General features: G+C 36.1%; 1 protein-coding gene across 1 annotated transcript in view; it reads right to left on the reverse strand.

Annotated features, from left to right (window-relative positions):
- LOC135206038 (uncharacterized) overlaps positions 1-12,586 on the reverse strand; it is a 332,904-nt gene that overhangs the window by 61,544 nt on the left and 258,774 nt on the right. Inside the window, exon 4 of the mRNA XM_064237214.1 lies at positions 4,390-4,535. Within this exon, the coding sequence (XP_064093284.1) occupies positions 4,390-4,535 (146 nt within the window). The remainder of the gene's footprint in view (positions 1-4,389; positions 4,536-12,586) is intronic.

The raw sequence follows: 12,586 nt of genomic DNA on the forward strand, positions 1-12,586 counted from the left end.
TAATAACAGTTCTCAAAGGCTTACTTTATCGTCGATAATGTTTCAGCATGTTTCATCATTAATAAAAATCATCCAGACCAATATCCTCATATTAAAAAAATTTGACCTAATCACAACATCGTAACGATACGTTCATATTTTGAGAGGAATCTCATGAACATCAGTGCGAATGCACATGAACGCTCCGAAACGCGCTTGCGCACGCGCAGAAGTGCGTCATACATTAAAACACAAATGTTTGCACATAACGCTCACCCAAACACGAAATTCGCGTCTATTTGGAGTGCACAAACAGGCATAAATGCACAAACATGGAATGCATCAGTGTGGGCAAACGGTTTTGGGGGGATGCTGGGGGGAATGTACACATTTACACCGAAATATACTCATGCAAGCGAGATACACAATTGGGCGTGAGGCATAATATATATATATATATATATATATACATATATATATATATATATATATATATATATATATATATATATATATATATAATTTCGAAGAAACACGCAAGGAGCACAAGTAAACCGTGGGCGTGAGTAAGGAATGCAATAATGGTCGTGGGCGCGAGTATGAAATGCATGAATTGGCTTGGACGCTTCGAGGTAAATGCAGAAATAGGCGTGTGTAGGAAATGCATGAATGGGCGTAGGCGCCGGTAAGTAGAAGTGCAAACGAACACGAGACGGAGGACCAGCAATCACCGTGGGCGTGGGCGTGTATGAGGAAAGCAAGCTATCAAACACACACACACACACACACACACACTTACACTTGAAATAACCTAGTGGGCGTGGCATAAGAAGAAGAAGAACCACACAGTAAGAAAAAAATACTCGATGACAGAAAACAGCTGATCGGATGTCAAGTGTTGTCATTTCCTTTCTGATCACTCGACGCGTTAATCGCTTTGTTATTCGGTAGGGACCTTGTTTGTTCCGAGGCTTCAGATAGACGATCGCCTCCTCGACGTCGAATTGACGTTCGTTATCGATAGGTAGGTGGAGTAGATAGATAGATGGGTTCCTATAGAATGGAAATGCCAGGGGTAAGAGAGAGAGAGAAGTTGGCGGGACAGAGAAAGAGGGGAAAGAGAGAGAGAGAGAGAGAGAGAGAGTGGATTGGGTAGAAAAAAAAAGAAATAGTGAGCGATGGAGAGAGAGAGAGAGGATGGTGAGAGTGAGAGATAGCGAGAGAGAGAGAGAGAAAGAGAGAGGAAGAAAGAGAGGGAAGGGGGAAGCTGGAGAGAGAGAGAGAGAGAGAGAGAGAGAGAGAGAAAGTAGGGATCTCCAATTCCTCTCATTGTGATATGAATACCCAACATTAATCATCTCGACAATGATTTCTTCTTGAAGCACCGGGGAAAGACCAACCCAACTTCATGCAATTGCAAATTCTCTCTCTCTCTCTCTCTTCTCTCTCTCTCTACTCCCTCTCTCTCTCATATCTCCATCTCTCTCTCTCTCGCTATCTCTCTCTCTCTCTCTCTCTCTCTCTGCCATGAAAATAATATGAATAATCTCAATTTACAAACTTCTTTTTCTTGGTTGGGGGTTGGGGGACTGGATGGGGTGGGGAGGGTTGCCAGAAATTCCTATTTTTCTGTGAGGTTAGTTTGGGGTTGGAGAGAGAGAGAGAGAGAGAGAGAGAGAGAGAGATGAGAGAGAGAGAGAGAGGTCACAGGAATTTTTAGGTTGAATAAAGTGGGACATATATGTATATATATATATATATATATATATATATATATATATATATATATATATATATATATATACACATACAATATAATATTTCTATGTCTTGTAAAAATTGTAAAGCTCCATTATCATGCCGTCTTCGTTTTTCATTAAGGTATTCCTTATTGTCAGATTGTTCTCAGATTGAGATGGCCTCTCATCTCTCTTTCCATACAATCACGAAAGGCATCCCTACCCACCGCCCCCCCACCCCCGCTCCCCCTCAAGCCTTTCTGTCAAGACAGTAATTAACCCTCGTGTGTTACCCTTTCCTCTCATCATGTCGATGATAAGTCGATGACTGTTCTCCTCTCTCATTGTTCCTCAGAAATCTCAGGCTCCCTGTTTATTGGTACTCGGAAGAAAAGTATACTTCAAGATTCCTTTTGATCGTCGAGGACATCGACGGAGTGTAATGTCTTGTGTCATTTTCCCAAAACAATCTTGTCTCCTACGTTTGAGCTTGTTTTGTTTGTGTGTGTGCGTGTGTTTCTGTTTGCTTTGGGAGTAAGTAATCCTTTTCACAAAACAACCTTGTGACCTATATTTGAGTGTAGAACTAATCATAATTTAAACTGAGCTTTGCTTTTGGGATTAGGTAGTCCTTTTTTCCAAAACAATGTTGTGGCCTTTATTTGATCATGTTTATTTTTTTGTGTCCGTTTGTGGAGCTAATCTACTTATAAACTAATCCTAACCTGAGATTAATTAATCCTTTTCCCAAAATAATCGGGAATCCTGCACCTGAGTATGTTTAGTTATTTATTTTTTTATCTACTTGTTATGATATTTGTTGAAATAATCCTCTTTTAATCTAATCCTATCTTCAGGGATTAAGTAATCTTTCTCCCTAAACAATCCTGTATGCTGTACTTTAGCAGATTTCCTTTCTTGTATCTGCTTCTTATGATGAATGGGGTTCTAAACTTTTAAATTGGTTTTCTTTAATTTGGCCCCAGTTGGTTTTTCTTTTGACCCTACGTCCAGAGGCCAGAAAAAAAGTTTCCATTATGGCAGTGAGCCTGTTCTTCAAGGTTTGGCTTTCTCAAGTTCTGCCACAAAGTTTGGTCTCTCTCTCTCTCTCTCTCTCTCTCTCTCTCTCTCTCTCTCTCTCTCTCTCCGGTGAACACTCGTTCACTCTGCTCTTTAGAACTCTCTTGTTTGTTCTCCCAAGATTACTAGACTTGCATCAGGCCCCCGTTTCGTCTATATTGGTCGAGGCTGTGATTCCGAGAGCAAATTATATTGATTCTTCCTTCTATCAACTTCAAGTTTTTTTTTTTTTTTTTTTTTTTTTGTGGAAGGAAATAAGTTTCGTTTCTGTTTCTAGAGTCCTAAGAATGTTTATTGACGTTTTCTTGATTGTAGACGAAGTGAGATTCTCGATGGTTGTTCTGGCCTCAGTCCATTTCATGGGAAAAAGAAAATAATAATAATAATAATTTTGAAAATTCTCTCTATTTTTGCAACGCCAGAGGTTAGAAGACTGATGAAAAAATATTGAAGAAATTGATCGTTCACTTAATTTGTGCTCTTAAAAATACAAAGGAATTATCAGGGAACTGATTACTCTCTCTCTCTCTCTCTCTCTCTCTCTCTCTCTCTCTCTCTCTCTCTCTCCAATTGAAAGTTATCAAATCTATGTTATTGGGGAAGTTATCTCTGAAGGGTCGCCAACGAAGACGTCCATACTAATTTTCTTTCATCCTCCAGACACGACATGTATGCAGATTGATTATTTATAATTAGGACATCCGCTGCCACCCATCTCTGTTTGTTTATGTTTATTTGATTTCTACTTCCTTCCGTCCGGATTCAGACAGTTATCAAATAGGAAAAGGAAAACCTTGAATTATCTGCGTATTACGAAAGTTAAGCGAGAGCCAGTATGGTCCTCTGTTTCTTATCGTAACAGGAAGGCAGCTACGAAGTACATCTATAGTTCTCCAGTATTATCTACTTACCATAATAGTTAAAACAAGAAAAGAATACGACAGTCAGTATAACCTACGTATCAGCACAGTTGTAGTATTCTACGTATCATGACAGTTATAGTATTCTACGTATCATGACAGTTATAGTATTCTACGTATCATGACAGTTGTAGTATTCTACGTATCATGACAGTTATAGTATTCTACGTATCATGACAGTTATAGTATTCTACGTATCATACAGTTATAGTATTCTACGTATCAATGAACAGTTTATAGTTAATTTCTAAAGTATCATGACGTGTAACCTTATCTTTACTATCATTGACAGTGGTAGCCTTATCTACGTATCAGAACGATTCTAGTGTTATCTATACGCATCAGGAAGGTGTAGTAATATCTACTTATCAGGAAAGTTGTAGTATTCTACGTATCATGACAGTTGTAGTATTCTACGTATCATGACAGTTGTAGTATTCTACGTATCATAACAGTGGTAGCCTTATCTACGTATCAGAACGATTCTAGTGTTATCTATACGCATCAGGAAGGTGTAGTAATATCTACTTATCAGGACAATTCAAGTGTTATCCAGGAATCAGAACAGCTAAAGCGAGGAAATAAATCTTGAACTCGTCCCTCTACCAAGACACTTAGGCTAGGGAGACAGGAGCGTTATCTGGGCTGGAGACAAGGGTCACAATTCGACTCACTTTGCTGCCCTCGAGGTACCACTGCAGCGTGGGCTTGTGCTCGTGGTGGAAGGGTCGTCTGGGCTGACATCCGATTTTGATGAGTTCCGTCGGTTCGTAGATCTCTCTCGCCCCCACCAGCACTGGAGGGGCCAGGGGGTCTCCTGCAAGGAAAAGACACGCGGTTGTTGTTATTGCAGTTGGGGGTATATGAAACAGTAAAATAAATAAATAAATAAGTAAAATAAATTAAAAAAGGCTTCTTTTTTTGGGGTGGGGGGGTCGGGGGGGCTCAGGAGACTCACATGAGTTTTATTTCGTTGTTTATTTGTTTTGGCTTTTTTATTCTTTATGATTTTTGTGTCACATTAAAGCAAAGAGATTCTGTTACAACGAAAACAAAGATTTCGTGTTTCATTAAAACAAAAGATTCCGTGTTACATTTTAACAAGGGATTCGGTTTACATTGAAAACAGAGATCCATTGTTACATTAAAACGACAGATTCCGTGTTACATTAAAACAAAAGATTCCTTATTACAATAAAAAACCACCCAAATGAAATATTATATCATTTAAAATTCACGTTACCTGCAGCAGACACGCTACAGCTCATTGTCCTGACTTGAGAGTTGCTTGCATGGCCATTAGTGTTTTATATTCAACCCCCCAGAAGGAGCGATTCATTAAAAAAGGGAAGCTGCCGGATGGATGGAATGGATAAGGGAGAAGGTGGGTGTTGGGTGGAGGGGAGAGGAAGGGAGGACTGGAAGGAGGAAAGGGGTGCGGGAGGGGGGGGTGGTTGAAGATAAAACAACAGGGGCCTTTCTCGCGGACCGATCCATCGCTGTTATTAGAAATATTGGAAAATGTTGCGTCAGCATTAGCAAGAGTTGAAAAGAGGCTTAGCTTTCGTACAAGCCTTGACTTGAGGTTCCTGAAAGCCGCCCTCTCTCTCTCTCTCTCTCTCTCTCTCTCTCTCTCTCTCTCTCTCTCTCTTCTTCTTCTTCTTCTTCTTCTTCTTCTTCTCCTTCTTCTTCTCCCCTCCCCCTTTTCCCCACCTTTAGAAAGGAACTGGAAAAGGAAACCGATTTTCCTTCTTTTGCCTTTTGCGGATGGGAAAGGTTCACAAGTGATGTAGAGTGATTTTCTTGAAGAATTCTGTTTTATTTATTTATTTATTTATTCTGAGAGGGTGCAACGAAAATAGTTGACAAATAATACAAAGGAGTATGTTAAAAATGGATTTATCTACTTATTTATTTATATATCTATTTAATATTCTCTCAGTATAGTAAAGATTATTATCGTTCACCTCTCGGTAAAAGTGGCAAGCAAAGTTTCAGTCTTCTCAGTGAAAGAGCTCTTTACTAGTAGTACTTCCAAACGAGGAAATTCATTCATTGATTATTAGGATTTTTTTTTTCTGGCGTCACAACGTGACGCCATCCAATCAAGTGAGACAGGGCATTTCAGACCTTCCTATTAAAAAAAAGTTCGAAAGACAGGAGACATGGACAGAGAGAGAGGAGAAGGAAGAGAACGAGAGAAGAGAGAGAGAGAGAGATGAGAAGGAGAGAGAGAGAGAGAGAGAGCAAGGCCACATATCTGTCTACATCTATCTGTCGACTTCATGATCGAACGAAAAATATATTACTGAATACATCAAAACCCAATGTATATTCTAATTCAGAAAAACGCTGCTTATGTTATGGCATCAAATATATTATTAAATTAAAGATGTAATGTTTACCGAAGCCTTAAAAATATTCTAGCACGCGCATTAAACAAATTGCCATCCATTAAAGTCAGAGAGAGAGAGAGAGAGAGAGAGAGAGAGAGAGAGAGAGAGAGAGAGAGACATTCGATTTCTATTACGTGATGGGACGATCCGAAAGACGGCAATGTGTGCAGCTGCTAATTCGTGTTGCAGCAGACCCATTAGTATATTGCATTGTTGTGCCTCTGTCCCTGACGTAATCGACACCTAACTTGCTTTTTTTTTCCTTTTACGTAAGGGATCGTAACTCGTTACGTAAAGTGTAAGAGGCGATGGTTAAGGATCATTGCTTGTCAAGTGAAGTAGCAAATATTACCTCGGTGACGTTGCTGGACGTTAATCTTTGGCTGAAGTATTTGAACGTGTGGTCACTTAGTAACAGCACATACACACTGGGACATCTTTGGGCAGATATATTTTCTATGTAGTTGGTCTGATGTAAGTTCACAGACCCCATGTTTGTTTAGGATGTTATTGAATTATTATTCTTTTAATTATTATTAAATCATCTTCTCATGGTATCACTGATGTAAGGGGTGGTTTACTTGTAAATATATTTCTTTAAATTTCGTAGGATCTATGTGTGTTCAGGATGCTGTTTAAAAAATCATTCTTTTCGTATTAGGTGTTTTGCTTGTGTTATCATAAATGTCAGATGTGACGTCATTGTGCACATATCTTTATTCAAGTAGCCAAAAGGGAACTATAGTAGACCCACATCAACAGTGCATCCGATGTCTAGGCCAGTCCCTTACGACGCTCCTGATTGGCTGTTGATAAGCTAGTCACATGGCTATCTGAAAAATTGATGAACAGTAGTAATATAGACCTCCTAATACTAAAGAGTTTGACTTAATAATTGAAAAATTGGATGTATATGTAGAAATCACAAGGACTGGACTATTCTCCTATCTGGTGACTTCAACTTTCCTTTCGTAGAATGGAAAGAACGAATAGGAGACTGTGGTTGTACTTATACATATAAAAAAGAAAAGTAATAGTAGTGCAGAAGATAAGAGGCAATTTGAAAAGCTATTAGATATGCTACTAGAATACAACATTCAACAAATAAATCACCTGCCAACAAGAAAGGAAAATACTTTAGACCTAGTATTTGTGAACGAGATGAATTATGTTAAAGAAATAATAGTTTATAATGCGAGTATTTCAGATCATAATGTCATAGAATAACAGTTCATTCCAAAGCAAGTGAAAATAGAGATAAGCAAGAAATGAAAAAGTGGGAAGGATATGGAAAATACAATTCTACAGTAAAAATATAAAATGGTCAGAAATTAATGAAGAATTAAACAAAGATTGGGATAACATTTTCGTAAGTGATGACATAAGGGTAAATACGGAGATATTATATAAAATATTGGAGAAAATAGTGGATAAATATATACCGAAGAAGAAAAGTAAACATCATTCATGCATACCAAGAGACAGAAGGATCTTGTTCCAGAAAATCAGAAAGTGGAAAAAAGGTTCTTGTGCAAAAGAAAAAAATGCATGGAAAGTATAGAACTAAAAAGTAAGATAGAAAATGCAGAACAAAAGATTATACAATCAAAGAAAATGAAAAACGGGACTTGGAAGAAAAAACCCTATTAAATATCAAGCAAAACCCCAAACTATTATACTCATATGCGAAGAAGATGAATAAAAGAAGAATAGAAAATAGGCCCTCTGAGAATTGAAGGGAGATTAACGAATGAAAAAAAAGGAAATTTGCAACATACTGGCAGAACGATATAGAGAGAATTCACCCCTAGAATAGATAATGAAGATAATGATATAGAAGTAAGGGACGAAAATATGTGGAATATTTAGCTGACATAGAAATTAATGAAGCTGATATTGTGCAGGCAATTAATGAAATTAAAAATGGAGCTGCTGCAGGGCCAGATGGAGTCCCTGCTATTTTGTTAAAGAAAGTAGTTCATTCTATCGCAAAGCCACTTGCAATATTATTAAGACAAAGTGTAGATACAGGCAAGATTTATGATGAGCACAAATTAGCATATATTCACCCCTACTTTCAAAAGTGGATCAAGACTAGAGGCAAGTAATTATAGGCCTGTGAGTCTAACATCACATATTATGAAAGTGTATGAAAGGGTAATGAAGAAAAATATTATGAAACATTTAATAAAAAATAATTTGTTATATAGGACAACACGGTTTGGTTTCGTACCCGGAAAAAGTACACAAACCCAACTGTTAGTCCACCGTGAGAACATATTCAAAAATATGAAAAGCGGAAAGAAACAGATGTGGTTTATCTAGACTTTGCAAAAGCTTTTGACAAAGTAGACCATAATATATTAGCAAAGAAAATTAGAAAACACAATATCGTAGATAAAGTAGGAAGATGGTTAAAAGAATTTTTACACACAGAAAACAGATAGTTATTGCAAACGATGAGAAATCGGATGAAACCAAGGTAATATCCGGTGTGCCACAAGGTACGGTGCTAGCTGCAATATTGTTTGTTATTATGATTGAAGACATAGACAGTAATGTTAAGGATTCGGTAGTGAGTAGTTTCGCTGATGACACAAGAATAAGTAGAGAAATTACTTGTGAGAAGAGAGGAACGCTCTACAAAGAGACCTTAACAAAGTATATGATTGGGCAGAGGTAAATAGGATGGTATTTAACTCTGATAAATTTGAATCAAGAAATTATGGAGACAGAGAAGGAAAGCTATATGCATATAAGGGACCTAATAATGAGACAATCACAAATAAGGAAGCAGTTAAAGACCTTGGTGTGATGATGAATAGGAACATGTTATGCAATGATCAAATAGCCATTCTGTTGGCAAAATGTAAAGAACAAAAATGGCAATGTTATACGGCCACTTCAAACAAGAAAGCTTGAACACATGATTATGCTTTATAAAACATATGTTCGTAGTCCACTTGAATATTGCAATATGATATGGTACCCACACTATCAAAAGGATATTGCCACAAATAGAGAGTGTACAAAGGTCCTTTACAGCTAGAATAGAAGAAGTTAAGGACCTAGACTACTGGGAAAGACTACAATCCTTAAAATTATATAGTCTAGAAAGGAGAGAGAACGCTACATGATAATTCAGGCATGGAAACAGATAGAAGGAATAACAGAAAATATCATGGAACTAAAAAATATCAGAAAGAGCAAGCAGAGGTAGATTAATAGTGCCCAAAACTATACCAGGAAAAATAAGGAAAGCACACAGAACATTAATCCACTACGCACCAGCATCGATAATGCAGCGTCTATTCAATGCGTTGCCAGCTCATCCTGAGGAATATATCAGGAGTGAGCGTAGATGTTTAAGAATAAGCTCGACAAATATCTAAACTGCATCCCAGACCATCCAAGATTGGAAGATGCAAAATATACCGGAAGATGTACTAGCAACTCTCTGGTACACATTAGAGGCGCCTCACACTGAGGGACCTGGGGCAACCCGAACGAATTGTAAGTCTGTAAGGTAAGGTCTCTCGAGAGAGTTCACTTGGGCAGGATGTAGGTTCCAACTTTCCTGAGGGATACGTCTTTCTGGAGAGGTGGAAAGGAGAGGTAGAACATACATCCTGCCTATGTGAACACTCGAGAGAGACTGAGAGTTTCCAGCCCTGTGATTGGCTTATCAACAGCTAATCAGGAGCGTCGTAAGGGACTGGCCTAGACGTCAAATGCACGGTTGATGTGAATCTACTACAGCAGCGAACTACCTGTATTCCCGTTACTCTCTAAAAAAGAAAGTAAGGACAAGTAAAACAAATGAAGGATTTCTTCAATCTTTGCATCCAATCATTGATGTCTACCAATACAATTCCTTTCTCGATTCGTCTGTGGATTCGTTGACCATTGCAATTACGACGCCAGGTCAGACTTAATGGATCTGTCAGTCAGTCCCTGTCCTGTGGTTTAAATGTGAGGCGAAATTGTCTGTCACGCTTTTCCGATCGGGTAAATAACGCTAATGGACCACGTCAGAATCAGTATTTCTCTCTCTCTCTCTCTCTCTCTCTCTCTCTCTCTCTCTCTCTTAGTGTATATTATGTATATATATATATATATATATATATATATATATATATATATATATATATATATATATATATATATATTATATATATATATATATATATATATACATTATATGTGTGTGTGTGTGTGTATATATATATATATATATATATATATATATATATATATATATATCATACGCTTTAAGCTACAAATGTCCTTCAATATCTTTTAATGTATCATAGATATATAAATATATATATATATAATATTATATATATAATATCTATGGGATTGTATTATGTATATATATAATAATTAGTATATTATATTATGTATTTTATATACTCGTTATGTTTATGCATATTTGATGTGTATATATACCTATATTATATGTGATTATATTAGTACATGTATACATACATAGATAGATTATATTATAGTATATATATATGAATATTATATTATATGGTATATATACTATATGTCGTGATGTGGATAAGCATCCTCTTTCGTATTGGTATCACAATTTGATTATAACAACTTGATTATTATTATCTGTCAGTCTATTGTTGACGTGAGCATTCATAACCTTTCGAAATCAGACATCATTCGCCGTCACTTTTCATTTTCATCTCTCATGATTTTGATAGAGAATCATTTATTCAACCCCCTGATGTCTGTCATAATGTGTCAGATACAGGACTGAACAAATGACAGCCCAGCAAGTTTCATTTTAAGGGAGAATAAATGTAATTCTTACGACCATTTATTGTACTGTGATCCAGACAGGAGTTTTTTTTACCATAAGACAATTTTGATATATTTATTTATTTATTTATTTAGCTAGCTAGCTTGTTTGTTTGTTAATTCATTGTGTATATTTTATGATAAGGAGGAACTTTAAAGGCTCTAGTTTTAATATAAATATGTATTTCTCTCCTATTTATATATTTAACTTGTTTCCTAGTTTGTTTATTAATTTAATGTATATATTTTATGAGAGGGGGGGGGGGGGGGGAGGCCCTCGTAAGGCCTCTAGTTTTGTCAGTCCTAGTACTCCTAAAGCTCATATAATTAATCAATCACTCAAAATCAGCGATTCAGTCAATAAACCAATCAAAATTCAATCAATCAATTAGTCATACAAGCTAGCATGCAAGCAAGCAAGCAAGAGCAATCAAAATTTCGCCAATCTATCACATCATTTATCAATAAAAAATCAACTTGTCAGAGGAAACTCAAACAATCAATTATTCAGTCAGTCAGTCAATCAATCAATGAATAAAAAATCAATCAATCTATCAAAAACCAATGAATCATTAGGTCCATCAATCGGACAAGTACACAAGCAAGCAATCAATGAAAACCAATCAACCAAAAATCAATTAGTCGATCAAAAATCAGCCAATCATTAAATCAACTAATCGATCAAAACAAATCAATTAATCAGGCAATCAAGCAAACAGGCAATAAAAAAATATCCAGTCAACCAAAGATCAATCAAGCAATCAATCAAAAAAATCATTCAATCAAGCAATCGATCAAAATTCATTCAATCAATCAATCAATCAATCTCGATCTACCTCTCCGTCGATCAATTACTTTAAGCCAATATTGCTTTAGCTCATTTAAAACAAAAACAAAAAATATTGTACGATTTGTCAGGTTCTTAATGCCAGCTAATGGCGAAAGGCAATTATATACGAGTTTGCTTCGTTGTTTTTATGTTTATCATTATTAATAGGGCGGTTATTTGGGACTGCAATAATGCGGGGTTGCCTTGTTTCGTTCGCCCTTTGTGGAATGAAGCCGCTAATTTCTTTTATATTTTTTTTTAATTTCGAACCCATTAATTTTGCTGATTCTTCATCTGTTTCGAGATTCGTCAAAATTCGTCAAAAGTCTGGTTTTGGTCTGAACAATGGTTCATTTGATAAATGTGTTTGCTTCTATTATTTCTGTATGTTTTTCAAGATATATTATTATTATTATTATATAATAGTAACATTCATTTGGCATAGATTAAAAACTTATGTTTCCCCAAGGTTATGAAAGGAAATTGTTATATTTCTTCTCAAATAAGACCTTTTTACTTATCAGAGAGTTTGTGAAATAATTCCTTTTGATAAATATTCAAGTGATCTGCAAAACAAAGTTCATTAACCCAGCGCAATGCGCCCCTTCAGGTCTTGAAATATATATATTATATATATATATATATATATATATATATATATATATATATAATATATATATATATATTTAGTTATAATATATATATACAATATACATATATAATATATATATATATTATATATATTTCAGTTGTATTCCACATAGGAAAAATGAAAAAAGGTTTATCTCAGAAAATGCCCAACAGTTTCGTCCTCCAATGGACCTC

Source organism: Macrobrachium nipponense, chromosome 29 (genome assembly GCF_015104395.2).
Source record: "Macrobrachium nipponense isolate FS-2020 chromosome 29, ASM1510439v2, whole genome shotgun sequence".
Lineage (NCBI taxonomy): Eukaryota > Metazoa > Arthropoda > Malacostraca > Decapoda > Palaemonidae > Macrobrachium > Macrobrachium nipponense.